The sequence below is a fragment of the Pipra filicauda genome, unplaced genomic scaffold (genome assembly GCF_003945595.2).
Source record: "Pipra filicauda isolate LSUMZ 115617 unplaced genomic scaffold, ASM394559v2 scaffold44_size3831614_pilon, whole genome shotgun sequence".
NCBI classification, from domain to species: Eukaryota; Metazoa; Chordata; class Aves; order Passeriformes; family Pipridae; genus Pipra; species Pipra filicauda.
The window spans coordinates 1528914-1553630 of record NW_024104587.1 but is presented as its reverse complement, the minus strand read 5'-3'; the positions used below and the strand labels follow the sequence as shown (position 1 = coordinate 1553630).

General features: G+C 45.2%; 1 protein-coding gene across 1 annotated transcript in view; it reads right to left on the bottom strand.

Annotated features, from left to right (window-relative positions):
* SLCO3A1 (solute carrier organic anion transporter family member 3A1) overlaps window positions 1–24717 on the bottom strand; it is a 131760-nt gene that overhangs the window by 23106 nt on the left and 83937 nt on the right. Inside the window, exons 3-4 of the mRNA XM_027719878.2 lie at window positions 4435–4533; window positions 1285–1548 (exon numbers count right to left, since the gene is read on the bottom strand). Coding sequence (XP_027575679.1) covers window positions 1285–1548; window positions 4435–4533 — 363 coding nt within the window. The remainder of the gene's footprint in view (window positions 1–1284; window positions 1549–4434; window positions 4534–24717) is intronic.

Here is a 24717-nt window from a genome sequence, read left to right as displayed (position 1 = left end):
AATGAGCAACAGATGCTCAATGAACCCCGCTATGGCCTCCCTGCGTGCAAGATGCTCAGCACCATCCTTAGGCTGAACTGCTGTCTCTCCATGCAGCAGGGATATGTCATACTTTCCTTCTTGTACATGAACACCTGCAAAAATTTCCAATGCCCACTCCAAAAGCTCAGTGGCCAGAAGCAGACACTCTGGTGTATACACAACAAAAGACACAGAATTATCCACATGGACATACCATGGGAAAAGCCCATTCCTCAAAACAGAGAAAATCCTTGCAACAAGGATGAAAGGACGAAGAAATTAATTTTACTGACAAAGTTTCAAACAATTTATCCCTTTACCTTTCTTTTGAATTTTCTCAACAAGTCAAAATTTCACATCTTTGACCTTCCATTAATGAACAACTACATCAACTATTCAAGGCATTTTTATGTTTAGAAAATATTTTTTTTCCCCAAAGTCTCTTCTTCCTTCCCACCTGTACCTCATTTCACTCCCAGTTTATCTAAACTCATCAGGCAGTAATGAAACCCGCTCTGCCACAGCGACAGGGAGTGGGAAGCAGCCACCAGCGCTACGGAACCACCCTCTCAGATGAAGGATTTTCTAGTGCAGCCTACAGAAAGGAGATCTGCCCATACTCTCCCACGAAATGCTGGATCCTCAGTTGACTTTAATTAGTCAGCTCCATTTCTATCACTGCAGGACATGATGTGGGATTTTCTCTCTAATTTGCTACAAGTGATGCTCTGCCCTGTCATATTGCTGCTATTCTGGGCTGATATCTACCTCTTCCCCATTCCAGTTTAAGAGCTGTGGTGATGCCCAGCACTGATCGCTTTGTATCTGGGATTGCACTAATCTGTAGATCAGATGCTGGGAGCTCCCAATTTCTTTTTATTGCCCTTGCTGGCTCACTCTCCACTTCAGGAGGCAGAGGGGAGCAGGACAGTAGACTGGAGAGAAGATCACAAATTGCTCTGGCAACTGTATTCCCCTTCATTTTTTTATCAACTCCACAGGACTATCGTGCATTTCTGTAGCTTTGCAGTTAAAAAAAAACAAACCACAAAGCTTTCAAGTGGAACAAGGTCTCTCTTTCAAATGAGGACAATGCCAGAGATAATTACAAGCGAGGGATTGAAATTTCAGGATAGTAAATTTTTTTTGGAATTTCGGAGATAGAGGTAGACAGCCCAAATATCAGAGACCAATTATAAACCCAACCAGCTGTTAACCTGTCGCTGATCCCCACGGAAAACAGGACGAGAGCCAGTGTCTCACCTCGCAGCTGCTGGAAGCAGGTCGTGCTGCTCTCCCCATCCAGCGGGTGCCGCAGGACCCCGTTGCTCGGCTTGGGCCTCTCGTATTCCCGCTCGGGAAGCATGGCCTGCTCGCTCTCCCCGGCGTGCTCCGGCCGCGGGGGCAGCGACTGCGGGAACCCGAACATCGGCAGGGACGAGAAGAAGAGTAAGGCACCACACAGCAGGAAGCCTCCCCACCACGCACCGATCCACCGAGGGTCGTCCGGGGTTATGTCCAGCTTACCTGCGAGGGCACACATGGGTCAGTGGCTTGGCCACGGGGAGGGGAAGACAACAGTGTGACGATGCTGTAGGAAGACAGTTGCTGGGGGCTTTGTTGGCTGTTAAGGGATACAAGACACAAGGTGGGGGCCTGCAGTCCACCCCACACCTGTATTGTGTGAGCCACCACTGTGTAATGACCTCCAGGTCCAAGAGATCCTTAGCTCCTATCACCTTTTCTATCTGGATGGTACATCCAGCTTCTGCAACACCCTGTAATCAGAGCTTCTCTCCAGTGTCTTGGCTCTGCCAGCTCTAGGAAGATACCATACACACATCAGTGTCCCCTGTGCTGGCACCAAGGTTTTGGACATGCCTGTCTCAGCGTGTCACCTGTGCACACACAGCTGACACACCTACTGATCTGCACAGAGCACCAGGAGCGCAGACAAGGACGTCGCATCTCCATCCTGGTCTAATCCTTTTTCCCAGGAGGTCAATGCTCTCCCAGCTTTGAATTCACGGCCCTTTTCAGCAAAAGACAGATGGGCATTTAGATGGGCATTAGGGGCACCTGTGGAGGGTGAAACAACCCTAAATATTGAAAAAGAAACTCACCCGCTGTATCAAATGGGCTCGGGAATGTAGAGAACTAATCAGAAAATGAAGAAAAGCAAAGTAAAAGGCAAGAGTATCCTGTAGACCATCACTCAGCAGAGATAAGGCAAAAGAAGGGTCTGGAGTCAGTTTAGGGGAACAAAAATAAACAGCAGCACACAAAAAGCTGTGTCCCCAACTCGCTGTGCCTCACTGCCACAGCCACAAGGGTGCCCAGTGCCTGAGCTGACTCCTGGGGGAGACCCAGGTCCACGTGGCTGGAATAACAAGCTCCTCTGTTCATGATGTCTGTCTGGTTACTGCCACTCTGAAAAATCTGTCTCAAGTGAGGCAATCAAGTTGTCTCTCAAGCAGAGATAGAAGGAAACTCTTTTCTCCTAAGGGAAAATAACATGTAGCTCTCAAATACAGATAAAGTTTGAAAAATAGTGTTGTGGAGGGACTGGATTCTTCTGCTATTATTTTCTCCTGCCTGAAGTGCATTTTTTTCACGATCTTGGGAACACAGCACTGCGAAGAGCCAGGTAAATCAAGGTGTTCTTCATATTCCCTTCCTAAAATAGCTCCTGTATGGAGGTCAGTACATCAGCATACCCTGGCATCCCACACCTGCCCAAAACAGGGAGCAGGATGAGGCTCAACCTCGTGCCACCTTGAGCTGCAAAGCAGATCCAGCTGCAACATGGAAGCTCCCATACAAAAATAGACAGAGGCCATGTGTGCCCCAGCCTTCGCATGGCAGCAATGGACCATGGCCAATGCCAGCTGGACCTGCAGCTGGAAAGCACTACAACCACCCTGTAGGTGGCTGAGCCACAGCCTCTCTGTGTTCTCAGTGATAAACACTCCACTGCTCTCCTCTGTGGCTCCATATTTTTCTGGTGCTTTTTGAGGTGTAAATACGGAGCAATGTCTCGTATTAAAAATTACCAGAAGACATCAAATTAACTTTTTAGCTAGGCCAGCATCTTGCTCTGATGGTAACCAGCTGCAGCTGCCCAGAAAGTCCACAAGAATAAAGTCAGCATATACTTGATATTATTCTTGTGATTTGTGGCTCGGGGGCTTTATAAGCTAGATTTTATCATGTTCATTTTTTCTTCTATAAACTTGTCCCATTGTTTTTGAATCCATTTGTAAATTTTTAACACTTCATGGTGAAGAGTTCCACAACTTCACCTCCTGGGAGAGGAAATATTTTCTTCTGTACACTCATATTTTAGTGTAAATTATACTTAATGGTCAAATATCTAACAGGGTTCAAACAAGCTTCTCTGCCTACAGAACCAAAAGAGGCTTTGTTAAAGCCAAGGAATGAAAAGGGGCCAGTGGTGTTTGAATCAAACTGCAGCCAAAAGTCTCAGCCATCAAAAGAAGATACTCCTTTTTCATTTGATATTATTTAGATTTCTTCAGCTGCCATGTCTATGTGAGACCAAGAAAAGGCAGAAAAGAAAAGCTCTTTCTCAGATTTGCACAATTCTGTTCTGAGTTCTGTGATCATGTATTTGCAATATCACAGAGCTGAAATGCACCCTCAAAGGGGACAATACCCATGCAGAAGGATCTGGAGGATTCGACAGAGCTGTGAAAAAGCATCTGAATAACTGAGGGAAAAAAAAAGCATCAGGTTTGCAGCCAGAGGGCTGAGGGAGCAGTGGAGAACTGCCTGTTACATAGTGCCCTCTCATGGCAAAGAACACATAGTGCAGGTACGAGTAAAAGAATTTGCAGATTTTTGTCTTAATGAACAAAAAGTCAATTTACAAACAATCTGATTTAACCCAAGTGCAGTCAAGGTGAGCAATAATTAGCACAGCTTTAGGAAGAAGGAATAATACTGTGGGACTGAAGTAGGGTCATTGGCAGAAGGTGCTGGGCATGGGTCTTACTGGTGTAGCTCCACCAGAACCTGGATGGTTCCCACAGGTTCTGGGGTGGCAGCTCTCCAGATTTCATCCTGTGCTCTGGACACAGCTCCCCTGGCATGACTATGTGCATGGGTAGCTGTCTGCCCTGCCACAGTGATATTTCAAGGTGTCCTCTAAGAGCTGGGTGAACCTCATCTCACCGCAGAAAAACCAAAGGAAGAGAACAATTTTTAATGACTACAAACCTGTTTATCAGAACAGAGCTGAAAACTTTTGAATCCCAGTCATAAAACCCCTCTAAAAGTGACACCCATACATGCAGGAGGCACTCAAGATGGAACAACAGGCAGTTTCCTGCTTGTGAGCATCAACATCCTCCTGGCACAACTTTAGTGTATTTGATTTGATTTTCTCCTTACTTGTGTCAATGAAGACAGCATCCACATAGATTTTGGTACAGAAGGAGCCCAATATAAATCCACAGGCTGGTCCAAATACCAGCATAGTAAACAGGATCCCTACAAGGAGAGAGAAAAGAAAAAAATTAGTACTAGGCACTGGTTATTCATTGCAAGTGGTTTTGCTTGTCTCCTGCAAGATGCAGGATGCCAAATAGAAGGCATCCAAACAGAGACAAAAATGTCTCTGTATTGAGTGCTTCAGGCAAAAGAGCACCTTAAATGTCTTCTGCTCTTCCATATCTCTTCAGGAAAAAGAACAGATGGAGGTGTGATAACGCTTATGGATTTCTATTGAGCTGAGGAGACAGTGTGGACATAATGCTGTGTTTTGGTCAGCTGGCTACTCTAAAAGGTGTCTGTCTTACCCAAAAGCATGAGATGAAGCAGACCTGCCTTCCATGGGGAAATCTTTGCCTTTGCCACCTCTGGCTAAACTCCTGGTAGGCAGAAGTTTCAGACTTTAGGGCCAGCAAATCTATGAAATGAGCATTGTCACAGCTGGCTAGATAAAGTCCCTTTACAGAAGTAGGAGCACTTTTCCAAATCCATGAATCCCTTCTCCCCATGATACCCACATGGCAAATATTCCCCAAGGCACATGGCTCTTCCAGCCTCTTACAACGGCTCACTCCCCCTGCAAAACCTGCATGAAATTACCACTCTAATGCCAAAAGAAGAGCTATTATGAGTAAATTAGTTATTTGCTTCAATACAGTATTTAGAAGCATTTATTCTCACTCCCATTTTGGCCTTGAAACAGGAATGTTACAGGCACACTGCCAGCTCTCAATTATCCAGGGCAGAAAGGCAGGGGGACACAAGGATAATCCAGAAACAGAAGCAGCAAAAATAACACAAAACATTTGTAAATTAGACAATAAGAACATATTTGATACCTTCACATTTGGGATAATAACAACATCTAGGAAAAACAACAGAAAATCCCCAAGGACCCTTGTAAATAGCTTTCTGAAGGAAGCAGAGACAAGGTCTGGTCAGCGCAGAGCACGAGCCTGCTTGTTCCCTCTGGGGCAAGACAGTGCTGATGGATCCCTGTGCCTGGCGAGGGGGGCAGCCTGTGCTGGCACCAGTCTTGGTGTCACTGCACTTCAGAAACGGCCCATGAAGGAGCTTATCTGCATCTGGGTGCTTTTCTCACTCTCCTTCGGGGTACATCCCACATCTCCCTCCAAATCTCTCCGGGGGTGCTGCCTGGCATCTCAGTGCATCCATAATGCACTTCATCTCAGCTATCTCAGCCCTCAGTTTCCTTATCTGGAAACTTTTAATTCCCAAGTTCTTTCTCTGTGCATTTCTCAGGAGCTGGAGAAATTACCAGAACTGCAAAATATTCCCAGGAGACCACCAGCCCTACACAAGGCAAACCACATCTGCTGGTGACGGCTCAGTCAAGCAGAATAAGCTGGTATGGTCAGAAACAACTGCACCTTCATTTTTAAAATGCAGGGTGCAAATTAATTCCTCCAAATTAATTGTTGGCACTGGGACCTGGCTGGATTAGTAACTAGGTACAAAGCAGCAGTGCCTCCAGCCAGCTGCTCACACAGAAACCCAGCGTGTTAATGCCTTCATGGCTCTCATCACCTACAGCAGCAAGAGGGGGAAACAAAGGTGCTGGAAGGAAAAAAAGTGACAGGTTGTATGAGCCACAGTAAGGAGTCACTGTCAGTGCAGCAGCAAGAGCTGCCACCCCCTGCCCTATTTCAGCCAAGCTCAAAGCTGCAGCAATGGCACTGTGTGGCAGCCGTGCTGCCAGCTTAAATTAGTCCCTAGAGTCTCTGCCCATGATGTCCATGTCACTAGTGAACCAGCCATCTGCAGTCACCTTGTCCTGGGGTGTTGGGTTTGTGTCCCATAATCCAGCAGTAAATTAGGGAATTTGTGCTCCTTGAGCATCAGAGCTGGTTAGGAAGCCTGTGCTTGTTCCCTTGGGTATCTATAAAGCCTTATGTGGGAGATCCCAGTCCCCAGTTACATGCAGAAGCACTTCGTGGAATGTGAAATGAGGGAAGAGCTGGAGACAGAAGATAAAAAGGGATTTTTTTTTTTTCCCAGCACCATTTCCCAGCATCATTTGCCTCCTTCCCAGCCCCCAAGGGCAGCCTCACTTGGGGCTACAAGATTTCCAATGGCATTTTATAAAATATCCAAACCAAAATAACAACAAAAAAAAATTGTCACCTTTTTTTTGGTCACTAGATGGCATTAGTGTTTGTCATTCAGCCCACAAGTGCCACGTGGAGCAGGCTGGGTGACAGTGCTGCTCATCCCGGCTCCCCCGACATGACGGTGTTCCTGGGGGTCTCAGAGCCCCTGGGAGGATGGCAATGACAACGGGGCACTGTCATCACCCACGTATTTGCCACGTGCACAATAAGGTTGTGCCCTTTCCCTGTCTGCAAGCAGGAAATCACAGGTTTTAGAACTGTTCTAAAACTGTTAAGTTTTTAGTCAAAGAGCTTTAAACAGACAGCATCTAGAAGAGATGGCCATGGCTACTACTGTGATGAACAAGCCAGCAATCAAAGAGCAGGTTAATCTTTGATGTCTGAAGATTAGTTATGAATTTCTACACAATTATGGTCAAGCACATAAGGACACATCGGTTGGGGCAGTGACAAACAGAGCCCATGTTTTGGATGAAGAGCCCTTGGACTTCAGGACTCCCGACATTGCTTTGCTCTTATTTCTCTGCCCTAGAATATATAAAGGAAAGGAAAGTTCAGGCACACCCGAGCATCTCCTCTTTCCCAGACCCAGATCCTCAGCCCAGACCCTGGTATCCAGCACCCAGAGCTGTCTGAGGGTTCACATCCACAGGGATGGCCCCTCAAAGCACCCTGGGCTGCAACGGGTTCCCACATGCACCAAGGAACCAAGGGGGCTGCTGAGCTGCTGTGTCACTGCCCTGATGGGACCTCTGTGTGAGTAAAAGGACTGTGTGACCATCAGACAGCTGATCTGGGGCACCCAGGAGTGGCCAGCTCTGGGCCCCACAGGGCAGGTTTACGTGAGACCTTGCATGACCTGCACTCCAGAGGCAGCAGATATTTGGTTCCCTGATTTTGGTTTTTTGGTTTGTTTTGGTTTGTTTGTTTGTTTTGGGGGTTTTTTGGTTGGTTTTTTTTTTGGTTTTTTTTGCTTTTTTTTTCCTTAGTTTAGTTTTAAAAACTTATTACTGGTTGATGACTTTCTGTGTTTAACAGCTCTATAAAACTGGGAACACACCAAAATTGTCTTGTGGCACCAACGTGTCTTGTCACACAGGTGAAGGCAGAAGGACAAGGCCAATTCCAATCCTCTACACATCACTTCTGGATGCCCCAGTGTTGGGTTAAAGACGGATGGAATTTTGTCCCATGATGATCTCCAAATCACAGGCAAAACCACAGAACTGGAGTATGTTCATGGAGCAAAGAGTAAGACAACATGAAAAAAGATCATCCTTCACCAAACCGTCCCCAGGGAATATTTTCCCCTTTTCCCAAAGCAGAAGAGAGCAGAGACCTGTGGCTGGTGATCCAGCAGCAGCAGGGAGATACTTGCAGAGGCAGATAGCTCAGATAAAGCAAATGTGCTTTATTATATAGATAAAGCTGCAGCCAGTGCACGTACAGGTGACAGTGCAGGTGACAGATGAATTCTGCCCCTCCTCACACAGTTGTATCACAACACCACCACAGAAACGAGCTGTTACAAGGCTTGAGAAACAAGCTCAGTTATTAAAATACCACATTTCATATCCTGGTGGCTGCAAGAAGGCATGATTTGCTCTGCAATGTCCTCACTAGAGGGCAATGTGGGATAGAGGATCCAGCAATACACCTATCTAAGACCTTTTAAAAGCTATTAAATTATTATTCACCTCTAGGTTAGCTTAAAAACCCCTCATGTTAATTGTGTTTTTTTCTTATCCTATAGTTTGTCCTAAAATCAAGAAAGTAACTGTCTCACCCCATGCCCTTTGTGTTACCTTTTTTTGAGACTCCAACAAAATCCTACTGTTAAAATATTAGTATTTTACGCTTTAATTCACAAATCAAGTAGATTGTGGAAAAACAATGGACAGTCTGTACAGAGCAGGACTATGCTCAAGGATCAACAGAGCATGCTACTGGGCACGAGAATTAGGCTATTAGGCAATTGGGATAGTGCCTGTGGTTGAACATTTATGTGGAATTGAGGACTCAAGGGGAAATTAAGAAAGTTAGAATTAGCTTAAGACATCCTTCCTCTTTCCAGAAATTCTGCACAATGGCTAGTCACTCCCCCTTATTGGGAAAACACTTTCCACATCATCCACCTAGTCATGCAACCACAAAGCTGCTGCTTAGTAGAGAAAGAGATCTTGCAAAACCTCTCTTCCCAGTCTTGAGGTTGCTGCTAAGGATAAAGATGGGGCCAGCTTTAATACCACTTGCTCGATCTTTTCCCATGTTTCCCTCTAACTTTTTTAGATCAGTCAGATTTGATAGAGCCAGAGGTCAATAATACCAGGAGTAAACAGATCAAAGATCCAATCCCAGCTCCACCAGCCTCTTGGGAAACTCCAATAAAACCAGTAATCAGTATAGGTACAGCAATTTGGTGGTATTTTTATTTTTAATCTTAGAGTATTTTCTTTAATTCTTAACAAATAATGGTAATTCTTAGAAATACTCTAGAAATGCAAATTAAAACCCAAACTGACTCTGCCTTAGGACAATTGAAACATTTTGTTTCATAACTCACAAATACTTCCTTTCAGTTTGGGTCCTTTAAAAACATGATTACATTTTAATTTCAAAACAACTAATAATTTTCAGCCTACTTGCTCTATCCCCTTCGTCAATCTCCCTGCCTCCCAAAAAGGCAGGGGAAAAAAGGCAGCAAGCCAGGCTGGACTGAGAAATCAGAAATATTTTCTTCCCCATCTTTTCAAATAGAACAATTTGCCAAATCCTACTTTGTCTTGTCAACTAACACTTTCCAGGGGCTGAGGAAAGGATTGGGACAGAGGGGAGTATTAGATCTGACATTTTGTGATGAGATTTTATCACTAGCAAGGCCCAAGACTGATAATGCAGTTTTCCATTAGTGCAAAGGGAAGGAGCAGCAGCAGGTACCACATCTGTGGGGAGATGGTGGCACAGAGGTGCTCAGTGAGTCATGCAAAGTGTTCAAGAACCAAACTGCAAAACAGGGATAAAGGATGTCAGTATTTCAGTAATACAGAGCTGTCCCTTGGTGATCCCAGTTGCTTTCCAGCAGCAACAGGATCCTGAAACATGAGCAAACCTGTGTTGTGTGCAGGGTGAAACAGGTGAAGCATCAACTCAATCCCTGTGATGAATTAACTAAGGACAGTAACTCCCAGGAGAAAACCTCCTGGCTGGAAATAAGGCATTGGGGGAGATGCAGCAAGGCTTGCCAGTCTCACCAAGGTGCAGTGAGGAGGCATCTCAGGTACAGTTCACTGAGGAATAAGAGCAGGTTCAGTGCACAGTCATGGGCTGAGAAAAAAATACATGAGCAGCTAAAGAATACCAAGTCATTTTGCTTCAAATCTCAGCCTCACCAGGGGCTGAGGACACGAGGAAAGTTATGTTGGAGAGCTGCCAAGATGTGCCAGGCAAAGGTGAGCTGGGTAGGTGAGACAGGAGGAGGAAAAGCAGCATCTCCCACAGCGGGACCGCACACAGGGCTATCAGAGCAGCAACCATCAGCAGTGAATCATACAGCATTTCCCAACCATGGACAAATCCCTGGTGTTGCAGAGGATCCTGTTTTATTTAGCTATGGAGATGTCACTGGTATCTCCTGGGTTCTCTCGACCCCGGTTGCTCCTGCCTTGGCATTTGCACGAAATTAAAGAGTGTAGGAGATTATTCACTGTGCTCCTAAGGATCAGCAAATCTTCAGCAAAGCACATAGCCAGAGCAATACCTCTTCCCCTTTGCACCACCCCAAGGGTCAGCTTTGGTGGGCAAAAAGCCAACCAGTTTGGAAGATGTGGGAAACTCCAGTTCAAAGGTAGTGTTGTGTTTGCATCAATTAACTACATCCCCATGGAGGAAGGGGTCTGGGAGGTAAATATGATCTCTGTCAAGGATGACAGGAACTGGGTGGTTCAGCAGTCATCACAAAACACAGGCACTGGGATATGTGGAGGAGGACAGAGCACACACACATGCTACCATGGCCCTGGCGGTGCTGCTGCGGACATGGGACAGCATCCCGCCAGGATCATCACCCCCAGCCCCCTGCCTGCTGCAGGAGCAAGCTCTTTCTAAAAGCACAAAGGGAACTGGCTTTGCAAAGCACGAGATAATCTCAAAACCCTGCTTGTCCCACATTTCCTGCTGTGTGGAGGACTGGGCAGGCCAATGTGAAGGGATTACTGGAATATCGTAATTCATGTGCTCTGTAACCTGCCCTTAAAGAGACACCACCCCAGCACAGCCTGTGGGAACCAAAGGCATGCTGGTACAGATTGGAGATGGTATATCCTCCTGCCCACCAGGCACTGGCCCTCAAGGGCTTGGGATAAAAGCTTCCACACTCTCATGCAGTGGCCAAAGCTCGTTGTTTCAGTGGGTTTTCTTTGATTTCTATCACTTGATGTAACCTCAAAAACGCACAGTAAGGGTAGATGGAGGCTGTTTCCTAGCCAGATGGTTTCTTCTCACAGCACAACCCACTGGAGTCCTCCAGCACTGCCCCTCCTCTGTGGCAGACAGTGTGCCCACGAGCCCCCCTGTGCCCATATGAGTGCAAGGATGCTTGCATTCCCACTCAGCCCCTTGGTCTCTCCTTCCCAGCTTTCCCCATTTACCACAGAAAGACACTGTTTTTCCATTTGACTTCTTGTCTACACAACCATCCCCACCTCCTGCTCCCTTATGGCTCCTGCTCTCTCACACCACTGTGACCAACTATAGGAAAGGTGAATGGGTGGTGATGGTGTGTGTCCATTTGTTCTGCTCCCTCAGGGCAACCACTGAAGCGAAGGGAATGTTCAGACAACCTGGACAGATGTTTTCAAGTGCCTGCAGTTGTCAATTAATGAGGAGCAACTTTGGGATAATTCACTTTAATGTTTAGTCTTTGTTCTGATGGGGATCAAAGCAGTTCCAGATCTGTATTGGTATGAAATGGGGTGGGGAGGAGGGAAGAGTTTGGGGGGTTCATCCCATCTGTACAGAGGCACACATATTATGTATTAGTTTTGCCTTTAGGAGCTCAAAACCAGTAGACCCCTCAGACATCTCTTTAGGGTTGCTCAAGTGATGCCAAACACAAGGAAGGATGTCCTGGCACTCCCCAGGTAGTGAAAGGCTGAATTGCCTGCTCAGCCATCACCTTCCCATGGACTATCAGTGTCCCTTTAAATATTGATTTCTGTCAGAATTCAGGATTTCTCCAAGGAAATGACTGCTGACTTTGAGATGAAATCTGATTCCTATAAGCAGGTGTTTTGCCTGGTCAATCACCCAGCATTTTCAATTATTACCAAGCCTTAAGTTTGTTTTGTCAGGAAATCCCTGTCCCCAGCACCATCAAGGCTATATTTGCAAGGATCAATGTTATACCAGCAATTGACAGTCCCAGGGGATCCTGATGCACACACAGAATATTTGTGGAGAGGCACAAAAAGGGGACTGGACTTTTGCATTAGGAGCACAAGCTCAGCGTCCAGCCCTGTATTTTCCATAATTACTAGGTACACTTGCGGCCGCTCAAAACCACACCCATTAGCTGGCTTGTGCCCTCATTCTGATGAGAACAGAAATAAAGAACACTCAAGCCAAAAACCAAACCAAACCAAACAACCAATCCCAAACCAACCAAAAACCCATCCTGGAGCCCTATTTCTATTGGCCTTTAGGTCCCTGCTTTAGTCAGCTGCTGAAATAGGATCACTGAAAAGATGGCACAGAAACAAATCACGCAACATAAAAGCTCCACAACCCTAAAAACTGCATTTGCAAGCACAACAAAAATTAAAGCAGCCAATTTGTGAGCTCTGCAAGGTAAACTATGGGGATGTGCTCATCACAGAACTCTTGGGATTACTTTGGTCCCACCAGTTAACACTGGGAGCAAACTGTTCTCCACTCCAGTTTTCCTCCCCAGCATCCCAGCACCCTTCCAGGCAGTGGAGGGACCGCTTGCTGCATTCCTCTCCTTACTGATGGGAAGCTGGAGAAGAAATTTGCTTATGCTAATCAATCCCTGGCACCAGTCACACAAGAGCTAATCCACTGGCAATCTCCATCAGTCTCTGCATATTTAACTAAGCACTGAACACTCATGGAGGATTATGAACGCAGTGGCATTGTTGTACCACTGTTTTCCTACTTAAGCTGCAATCACTCTGATGCCCTGTCTTCTAATATTTACATACACTCTACATACAAACAGCCTGCAGAATCACATGCAAGCATCCTGGTCAGACACTGCCTACAAAACCCCACACACCATGTGGTGGTTTAATACCTCACCCTGCACCCAATGCTGCCTCCATCACCCTCTGCCAAAATGCTCATCTTCATGGGGGGTTATTTCTACAAAGCAAGCATCCTTGAAGATATACGTATTGCTTAATGCTCACAAAAGATATGTCTCTTTCTCCAAAGGATTTACAGGTAGTTTGGACATGCACTGGAAAAGATTAGAGACTCAGGCTGGGTTAGAACTCTTGAAAAAAAGCTCTAATAGGTCATTTTTCTGTCACTTTCTGCAAAAAGCAAACAAAGAAAGAAAAACGTGCCCAAACCCATGTCATGCTTAGTCAGGTGTGTCGCAAAAAGTTGATGCTGAGAGATCTCTTAAATGTAAGGACAAGGCACTTGCTCCACCCACCCTGCTGGCTCACATTCCTGTCCCTGAAATTTGCTTGTTATCACCTCAGAAGAAGCCAACTCAGTTTAAGAAGTGGGTATGAGCACATACCTAACTATAGCGTGCAAATCCAGGGCAGGCTGTGCACACCCCGATGCACGAGCCCACGAGCTGCAGATTCCACACCTTCAACATACGGTGCAAATACAACAGCCGTAGCCGTGGGCTTGAACCAGCAATTTCCACTTTTCAAGCAATTTTTCTCCGTGCTAATTGCCTTGGGAAGCAGCCACCAAAGAGACTTTGGAAGAAAAAAAACCCACATGCTCCAACGCCAAGTACAGTTTTTTGAAGGGCTGAAGTCGCATGCCTTCGAGCTGTGCTCATCTCCTCCCAGCTGCTAAACACAAACACCTGTTTCATCAAATCCATGATCCTGCTGTAGCTACACGCAGGCACATTTCCTTGTGTTGTTTCCCAGGAATTGTGCCAACTGTAGATTTGTATGGAAATGTACTTTCAGGGCACTATTCCCTCCCTACAGGACTGCAACTCTCCTCTGAGTTTGCTGACTGATGTCCCGTTTAACACTGGGTGGTTTTGATCCTACAGAGGATCAAAAGTATATGGATACATTAAAGATCTGCACAAAATCCTTCCCATCTCTCTCCTCTGCTTGGACAAGCAGTGCACGCCACCTGTGAGTGCAACCTCTGTTTGCCCAAAAGACATGAGTCCCTTCTGAGGTTCTTGCACACTTTAATCTCCATCACTTGAATTCTGTAACAGTCAGCACCTCTCATTCTCCTTATACTCTAAAATACACTAGTCTCATATGACTGAGAGTACATTGAGCTATTCCCACACATGATCCTCAAGAGCCTGTAAAATGCGAATTTTGGCATTTGTCAGTTTGGAGGTTGGTGCAACACCGCCTTCCCTTTTTATTTATTTATTTCTTTAAGCTGTGTACTGAGTTTGGCACAGACGTAACACATTCATTTGAAGATAAGGCTGCCAGGACTGCCTCCCTCTCTCTTTAACCTCAGTCTTGGGGGTATTCCTTCCCATCCCACATACTTTAAATGAGAACCCAGCAAGTTCCATTTCTAACTGAGGTTTTATGTTATACAGACAGCTTGCTGCTTTTCTAAGCAATGATGAGTCAGGGAGAAAAGTTCAGCTCTGTTCCCTCCCTACCGGACCTCCTACACGCCTGTCTCACTGTTTGAATTTTCCCTGCAAAATTCCCCACTGCTCCTTCCCACATCTCATCTGACAGCAGCAGAGGGCCACCGCTGCATTTCCAGTCCTTTTAATGCCTCTAACAGTGCTTGCCATTTCTTCCTTGTGCTGACAGCATCTAGGATGTCAACACCTTTATTCTCAGCATTATCCAGAGGAGGGATATTCCAGGGTTAGAATACACAGACTCATTCAGTCTGGTATGGTGCTGGTTATCCCAAATAGTCCACAGTTCCCCAAATCTCCCTCTCCTCCCAACTGATCAAGCTATTACACACACATACATGTGTAGTTCTCCAGCCCAAACACAGCACCTGCCACGGAATCTCATTCTGAACAATGGGTGGAAAGTTCATATTCCTGCTGTTCAGGCTTCTCCGTGCCAAGGAAAACCTCCCATTGCCCCACAGTCCCAATCACTCCTGCTCCAGTGCTTCCAGCTTAGCCGATGGCTCCCTAGGAACATAAGCAATTCTAATTTCTTTTTCTCCTTTATTTAATGTTTTTTTTTAAAAAGTCTGGCAAGAAAAACTCAGGACAATTAAAGAGCAATGTAAAAAATGGTTTGTTCCTCTGTGAAGGAGACCAGGGAGAGTGTCCAAAAAGCAACAGTACCCCGAGAACTGTCTGGAAACCTCCTGCCCTCCCAAAAGCCACAAGCAAGACTCTCACTTTTAGCAAGAGCAGTTTTCATATATTTTGTGGTGTCTCTTCAGATCTCCCTTTGCTTGGTTGCTGCTCAGGTACAGACCACACTGCACAGGATAACTCACAGGCAACTAGCATGGGGTAAGCCCATCCTAAATTTCTGAAGCAAGGAGAGGCCTGGGAATCATCTCATGACATCAGGCAAGATGCTGGGAACCCGGTGCTGATAACATTTATCTGTACCAACAATTTAGAAAAGTGCTGTGCTTTCCTCTGCACAATAGATTTAATCTACTCTGGTAATGGCTGAGCTGTCAGGAAGGAAAGGAAATTAAAAACAAAACTTGTGTTGCTCCACTTCCTTACATTGCAAACGCCATCAGAAAAAAGCATTTTCTCTTGACAATAGTCATTCTTTGCCCTGACCCAAATCTCACTGAGGTTTATGGGAACTCTGGCTTTGGGTCAAATCTACCGTTTGCTTCTTACAGCAGATGACCAGACATTTAGGGTGCTGCCCTGGGACCTGCCAGACTTTTACTAGTGAGCAACCATGGCTTCACACAGGCATCCTTACACCTCCCTCCCACCCACCTCCTCCCTTCGAGGTCCTTCACTGCAGGGGCTGCTCAGCCCTTGGCTGTGCCCAGCTCACAGCTCCACCTGCTTCTTTTGGACAGTGACAAGAGTATTCTGAGGTGTCCCCAAAGTATCTGCAGGGATCACTGTGGGAAATGTGGGGTTGTGACTCCAGGTGTTACTTCTCGACAGGCTCTACGCAAACTTCTCAGCAAGAGAAATTTGGGAAGTCTTAATACCCACTATTTACCAGAGGGACAGCACTATGCTCCCACAAAACCTTCCAGGGCAGGCAGTGGGGGTGGCCCAGTCTGACAACCACATCCAAATATCCCCCCCCATTCACCCCATGTGGGGAAGTGTGAGGGTGCCAGATGCCAGTCTGTCCTGGGGGATGGGGAGACTGGCTGGATGCAGGATAATCCCCCAATCTAAGATTACTTCCAATGTAATTGTTAGCAGTCAGTTGCACTATAAACATAAACCCTGGAGGCTGGATCCAGAGGACCATGTTCCTGAGAGAATGTTATTCAGCATTTAATCCCTAGTGCACATCCTTCCCTCCACTTGCCAAAACTACAGGCCACGTGGATGTTTTCCTGCAGTTTCTTTCAAAGTCAGAAGCCGTGGGGAGCTGCCAGCCTCTTCAGTGCTGCTTTCATAAGAATATTTTCCTTTGTGCCAAGGAGGACCCTGTCCCTGAAGAGTCTCTTTCTGCCCAGGGGAGAGAACAGCTGCTGTTATCATTATGGGCTTGTCTCCCTTAATTAAGCATCCACAACCACAGCTGAAAGACGAAACAAAGCCCTTTTCCAGCCCTCTAGGAGAGGGGTGGGATGGAGGCTCTGAGAGAAGACAGCAGTTCTCCCCCAGTAGACCTGGAATTACCTTTTAAGTTGGGAAGTGAATTAAAAGAATCTTAATATCCCATTTAAAATCAATCACATCAGAATGGCCCAGTTAAGGGTGTTTAATAGGAGGTTGCCCCGGCCTTAGGGAAGCAACCCTAATTGGACAAGTGGGATGAATATAGGAAGGTTCATGATGCCCTCTTGTTACTAAAACAAGTTGTCCAAAATTGTTCCTATTACTTCTCCTTAGTGACCTTTCAGGAGCTGGTGTGGCTCTGCACACTCACTCTCCTGGGGGTAATGGCTTTAATGATAAATATCCCAATTTTTTTCCCACTTTGTTCAGAAATGTCCACCTCTGAATTTGCTACTTTTTGATGAGCTTTATGTTCTCAAGAGGGTGGAGTGCAGGCTTGTTCTGACTTTTTTGTTGGTTGTTTTCATTTTAAAAAAAGTAAATTAAATTTTAATTCTAAAATGAATACAAGTCCCTTAATTCCCAAATCTTTGGCTTCAAGCTGCTTCTCTTTGTAAGCATCCCTTCATCCTGGTTAGACAAAAAAGTGGTTGCAACCAACAAAGTAACTGCAAATATCTGAGCAGTATTACTAAGAGTCACTCTGGTGCTGTCACTTACTGGCTCCTGCCCATCTGCAGTGTGGCTCTATTAATTAATTAATGGAGACTCTCTCATTTCTCTGTTTATTACCCCACTTCCAGCAATCACCTCCTGGAAGACAATAACTCCTTAAGACTGTATAGGCAACTGCTCAGAAAATGAACCCAGCTTCAGACAACCAAGCTATTCTGGCTGGACCTGAGCTGAATTCAGAGGTTTATAGCACCCATATGCTGCAAGTCCTGCCAGCTGAACTGCCAGTGCTGGCATTTCCAAGCCCAATCCTGCAAAGCAGTCCAATTTAAGATACTCATACTTTTAAAATAATCCAGCTGAAAGAACTGCTACAGAGAGGAATCCTACAAAGTATGTGACAGGAGGCTGGAAACAGCAATTTCCAAACCAGCAAATAGAGCTGCCTCTTTTATCATCATTTCACAAGGTTTATCTTTATTGCAAGGTCCTGGTAAGTGGAATTGGTCAGAAAGCCTTTGATGGACCAGTGTGCCACTGGAAAAATGCAGCAGATGAAGTCAGGAGGGTTTATGAGACTATGGCTGCTTATCTTTAGTTTAGTTTTCGGGAGGAGGGAAAAAATAAAAAAAGGACAGGATGTTGAAAATTTTCCTCCTCAGAATTTCAAAATGGAACACACTGTTATTTTGGGGGCTGAAAAAACGTTGTCACTGTTATGTCATAAACTTTCACAGTGCACAATATATAGCTGTATACAAAATGAAGAGTCAATAAAAACAACGATCTCTCAGACCCTTCGTTCTAAAAATATTCTGTGTGGAAAATTTCAAAATTTGCCCCGTTTTCTTCCACTCAGAGAAACCAAGACCCATTTCATGAAAAGCCAGGCCCTCTCAGGAAGCAGAGCCGCCGGGTCCCGCCCCGCTCTGGCGCTGCCAAGCCCTGCGGGGCCGCGCTTGGCTGGCCCCCACAAACTGCCACATGTTTCAGCTGGTGTGGCTTTGGACGATGATCTACTTTCATTATTTTTGGCAGAGTTCGTCGCATTCTTTTGGACAGTAATTACATTTTCCAGGGCAGGCTTTCTGCCAGAGCTCAAAACGATGACCAACAGGCCCTTTTTAACCACCTGCTATGATTCCAGCCTTGATTAGTTATTAATGTGCTGTTGAAACCCATTGCAAGAATCACCCTTTCTGGTTATGCTACCAGGCTGGCTTCAGGGAGAGGGAGGCTTGAAAGGAGAACAGGGCAATACCATAAGCAACAAAGACAGAAATTCGGAAGGTCTGAAACCATGGAGATTTTGTACAATGGTACCTGCTTTTGTGAGCAGGGAGCTGCCCTGTGGCAACTGTTCCCACATTAAACAGCTTTGATATGATATGAGCAACCCGATGCTAATGATATCTAAAACCAGAAATAAAACTCCCTTGTCTTTTTGACCCAACAAATATCAGGATCCCATTTTCTTCTTGTGCTCTAGCTGGCTCTGGGAAATGAGAGGCTTGAAAGCCTTGGGATTCTGCAGGGGTATGGGTACCTTCTGACTGCCTCCTCCCAACAAACACTGGCTGCATGGATTCATTTATTTCTGACAGAGAGCAGAGGTCTTAAAACACACTAAATTCTTATGACTGGCATGAATATGGGTCATGGTGGTCATGGAAAGCAGCAATAGCTCTGTGCTAGCTCCAAAGTAACAACAGCCTGGCCACAAATGTTGTCTGTATTTAAAGGTATTGTAGATGTTTACTATGTGGTATCACAGAGAGATCTCAAAGCACAGTCAGAAGTTCATCTGTAGGTTCATAGGATGTAGCAAGCTTGCCCTGGCAGGAGAACAGGTCTTTCAGCGCAAAGAAAACCTCTCATTTACTCCATCCTTTAATTTCTCTCTTCTGATTTTTACCATCTCCTACTTTCCAAAAAAGAAATGATGGTTCAGTGGAAGAGGGGGATCAAGCCTTGCATGAAGGCAACTCACATCCTCTCTTGCTGAAGGCAAGTAAGAGGCTCCTGTCACTGCATATCACACACTTCAGGTATTTTCTTCATTAAACCACAGATAACAGAGGACTGAGGCACCAAGAGGCTAAGGGATGTGACCAAGGATATTCCCAGGGTTTTAGGGAATGAGGATCCTAATCCTACACCTCTTTTCTCCAGAACTGCTATCCAGAAATGCCCAGATTCCACATTAGATACTTTACAGTCTGCTCTGACTGATCCCTTCTCACAGTTTGTGCAGTCACCCATTTAACTGTATGTCCTTCTCCTTTTAATAATCAAGTCTTAATTTTATCTTCAGTTATCAAGCACAGAAACAAGTCAAGGGCTTGGCACACATCACAGGCACAAAGGACGCAGACGCCTGGCACCTTTACAAAGCAGCAGTCCCAAAGAAAGTAATCACAATTATACTCAACAGGAATTTCTATTATCTACAGCTACAAAATTTTAAAGGAAACACGACTGACAACACTGCTGATTTCCTGCATAGAAGCTAAAATCCAGAAAAAATCTACTTAGGTTTAGGGCCACTTGAATGGCAGATTTCTTTGTAGACTTGGTCATGAGTATATATTGTCCAGGGTTCATCAAGCTTCCTGACAACTACTTCACTCCTTCAAAGCCATCAGGATTTCTCCAGCCAGGTTTTCTATGGCATCCTCCCATCCTCTTAGGCTGCAGCTGCAGCCAGGGCTGGTTTGCAGCTTCCCTCTGAGCAGACCTCAATAAAACCACCCACAGGATCTTGATAAAAATTAATGTGATACTCTGCCATATGTCACCAAATTTGCATCCTGCAGGGGATACATGAAAATTACAAACTTAGTTTTGTGGTAAAGCATCACCAATGAAACGGTCATCTCAGGGGAACATTCCACCTTCACTTTCATTCATTCTTTCTCCTAGAGGTTTTTATTAATAAAACTGGCACTATGTTCATAAGGATCCAGAGCAGACACACTTAAGGCACTGATTATTAACTGTGATCATTTCTGCTTTGCAAAGCAGGCATATGTCTGCCAGAAAGAGTGCTTTGCCTCTGCCACTGTAACCTGAACTGTGGGGAGGAGGAGGAACGGACTTGGTTTTTTACATTATCCTAGTTCTGCTCCTATTCTCAATGAAGCTGCAATTCTAAAAGCATTTAAAGTTAACTCTTCTCATTACTTGTTTTCCTTTACCTGGTCCAATCCATGATTTAATCAGGTTAGCACTCCATGGAGATAAACATCTACATGCAGCACGGAGGTTCCTCAGTGGAGTCACCAGGAGAAGGAAAGCACACTATTTGCAGCTTTAGAGGCTTAGGTTGCTCTATGGAAAGTTTGGCACAGCAGCTCAGTAAAAAGAAAAGATTTTTCCATCCCTGTGAAAATAGTTCCTTTAGTTGAGACAAATCATCGGCCCCTGTGATTTGTTTTGCCAAAAGAAACATTCCCAAAATGCTTTGCTGAAATTATCGAAACATTATGTGTTGATAAAGGGGAAAACCAGCTACCTAGAGTCTGTGTCATCTCATTATTGCATTATATAAAAAAATCTTTTGCCTCCATCCAAATGACATAATGTTGACGGCCTCCTGTTGAATATTTGGATAAATTTGATTCGAAACACCTCAATTTGAACCAATCGATCTCACAGAAAACTGCCACAGTGAGAAGCATCCAGCAGACACAACCCAGCAATCTCCCTGCAAGGTTCACTGTGCAGACCTGATGTGTCTTATTTTCCCAGCAGAAAGGTGCAGGGATCACAAAGGGGGCTTCTGATCCGGCAGTGACCTTTATGAACGTCCTTAAAAATGGAGGTTGTAGCAGAAAGTTTTAATCATCACATCATTGCATTTTGGCAAGACTATGCACAAGACTGTAGCAGGGCATGTGTATAAAGGAAATTACCCGGGCACTGAAATCATGGAGTGTATTCATCTCCAGTGCACTAATTGAAGCCTTCAGGCAAATTATTACACCTTTCCACTTAGGAAAGAGAAAGGTTTTCCTTGACACTGAATGACCATTAACCCATAATACTAATAGGGATAGTAGCCATTCAGAATGATAATTTAAGTATGTGTCACAAAGGACAATTTGGAAATATGCAATTTCCACAGTCCAAACAGATTAGAGTCCATCCAGTTCATGACTTCAGGGAAGTCAGCAGTATCATGGCAAAGCTGTTGGGTTGCATCTATTTTATCACCCCAGTCAGTGTACGACTGCTCTTCCTGGCATCTGCAAGGGGATAATTTTCAGGTGTTCACATGTACAATTTTACTATGCAGAACTGAGCATTCATGCTCATTGTTAATACTGAACTAATGAATAAGTGGAGCAAATGAAGATAGGAAAAAAATGTACTCGATGTTGCCTGTGAAAACCACTGTTCCTTTCAACAGCAGGTGCTGTAACACAAAAAAAGGTGCCGACTGACAGTCTGAAATTCTAAAACCCTTATGGGGACATGCAGATCTATGATGCTGTTTATAAAGGGCCCTTCATCCATCCTGAAGTGACAACATTACACAGGCACTGCCGCAAACAAATCCTGCCTTTTGACTGCTTGCTAGCACTGATCCTGCTTTCTACACGCTGGGTAAGAAATGTGCTGCAACCTCCCCCCTTAGCCACAGCAGGGACAGTGAACAGAGCCCTGTCCTCCAAATCACCACTTTGTGCCATTCCTCCTCCAACACGGCTTGCAGAGGAAAGTGCTTGTGGTCCTGTCACAGCAAGAAAAGCTAATGTGGAGGAAAACAGGTCACCTCTTGCTACATAGTGCAGACAAGCCGCTCCACAAACCTTTATAGCCCTTTAATACTGGCATTTGAAATAAATCTGAGCTTACACGGAATTGCTGGAGTTAGAGAAAGGTTTTAATGTGTTTGAAAGGGGGAAAAGGAACTTGAAGAGAGCCATGCTGCATACCACAGATACAATACCTACAGATCTCCTCATCTGCCCCAGAGACGGGCACTGAAAGCCCATCCCTTTGTATAGGGAAGTTTTCTTTCCTTTCACTGTTCTCACAGCTTTTGTTACGGGTGATTATGAGATCTGAAAAACTCTTTGGACTGAGCAACTGCACTTCCAAACCTCCTGGGTGCTCCTGACCCAGCACTTCCAGAAAAAATTCCCAGTGAGGACTACTTTTTTTATAACCTGCCAAAGGAAGAAGAGGCAATATTACCATTACTAGTCCAGGCATTAGAGTATTCCTCCCTCACCTGCCTCCAGGAGACCACATCTAAACTGCTTCCCTTGCTGGGGAAGTACGTGAACTGCTCCCTGTCTGATCCCATATTTCATATATGACTATTCCTGAACTGGAACCAAGCCAAGGGTTCCCAAACTTTTCCCCAATTATATGCTGGCCAATGGTCTGAATTTTATTGCTCAGGAAGAAAACTAGGGAAACAAAAAAAGCAGCAGGAGCAGTCAGAAAAATCATATTTGTTACTCACTAAAAATCTACCTCTTCAACTAACGAGTGCTTCTCTCTCCACACAGAGGTTCTCAGACACATCTACATAAGAGGCTTGACTGAGCTTAACTCTCTGGAATATGTGTCACACCAGACCCAAATCATAGCGCTGTGATGTCACGGCCAGCAGCAGCTCAATTCCCAAGACTTGCTTTTTTTGTACCAAAATAGCAGTTAAGCCTGAACAGGAAGTTCTGAAATATTCATAACGATGGAATTAGAGGTAACACTTAATCCTCATTACTCACTATTGGTATTTAGGCAGCATACTGTCTGGCTCGTGAATAATCCAGAGGCAGAAGGCAAAAGAAGTTAATATATGTGAACAGGGCACTGTCATTTCTGAAAAGTGACTCTGCGCTGCCTGTTGGCCCCGTGTAATCTTTGTGGACAGAGGGAATGCAAATTCCTCTCCCTTTACCTGTCATTGTAAGACAAATTAGAGCTGGCTTGAATAAAGAAAAGAGGAGACAGTTCCATATTCTGCTTCCAGCTACCTGGAGCTGTATTTACACTGTACAAATCACATTGAAACCTCCTTTCCTATTTAGGAGCAGTTTGGTGGGCGGTTCTTCATGCCTACACCACCATGTCTGCCCAACTGCAGGGGCAAATGTTGCTGTAAGACTTGAGCCACAGACCAATATTCCCTTTCAAGGGCAGCTGTGATCCCTTTTTACTTCTCACTATTCCTTTTGCTAGCAGTCAGGGCAGGCCAGTTGGCTGAGCCATCGGTGTGAAGGCATCCTACCTCATTCCAGTCAAGAGGAACCAGATTAGCAAAGACCTGTTTCTGTGCTCATAGTCACCTGGCTCACTTCGGTTTAGGGACGAATCAGAGGAGCAGCTCTGCCTGCTGGGACTAAAGGTCAGCATCTCCTAAATACCTGCTAGAGGAATAAACTGCAGTTGACACGGTAGGGGCTAGAAAGGTCACATCTCTGTGGCCTTGGTTTAGTAACAACATTCATTTCAGGGACTGCACATTCCACAGCACTTGCTCTCAGGTTAATAAAAAAAAAAAAAAAAAAAAGTCAAAATATTGCCTTTTTTCTCCTTGAAGACAGAAAAAACAAAATACTACTTTGCTTCCCACTGCTGGCAAACAGCAGAGGAGATGATACAAGCCAAGCTTTTTGGGGTCTTCCCAGCATTCCATCACCAAACATCTCCCACACCTTGTCTTGGGTACCATTTTACTGTTGTTTTTGGTGTGCTAGATCTTTCCTTTACTTCTCCTATAAGGACACAAGAGCAGCAGCCAAGCTTAGGGTCCATCTGCCCCTATCACATAGGTTTCCTTTACCTCCAGCCATGCTTTCCTCTCTCTCTCCTAGATGAAAGCTCCTATTTCATCCCATTGCCACGACCAAGGCATCTCACTTCCACTCCACACACTAAAGCCCTTCAAGAATGGAGGCTGCCACATTCTGGTAAAGCCAGCAAGCACCAAGGTTTTGACTAAAAGCTTTGAGCTTCCCATCTAAGGCATCAGCTGGCCAGGCTGGGGCATCCACAGAGGCTCTGAACAAATAAAAAATGGCCTAAAAATGGACTGTCAACTAGCAAAGCCCTTCAAAGCATTGCAGGGAAACAATTTTCCTTCTTTTTCCTTCTTATTCCCAGGAGTTTAAAGATTCACATTTCAGTGCTGTCACTGTAAATGAGGACGTGTTGGGTACCACCACGTACTTCACAGGTTCTGCAAGTCATCTCAGTGGTGGGGTGACAAGGGCACAAGTTCAGGATATTGCCACCACAGACAGGGCTGTGACAAAGTTCTGACTATAGCACAGTCACTCCAGCTGGCTTCCAGCCTGCCAGCACTTGTATCCCTGCACTTGCAGCCTGCAAAGGGTCAGAGAACTCATCTCCAAAGCAACTTAAGTGATGAAAGTAAAACCTGACTCTCAGCTTGTGAGTCCTGGCATGCATCAGGCAAGTTTAAAGGCAGTTCAGCTCCCTGTCACATTGCAGAGCAGCCTC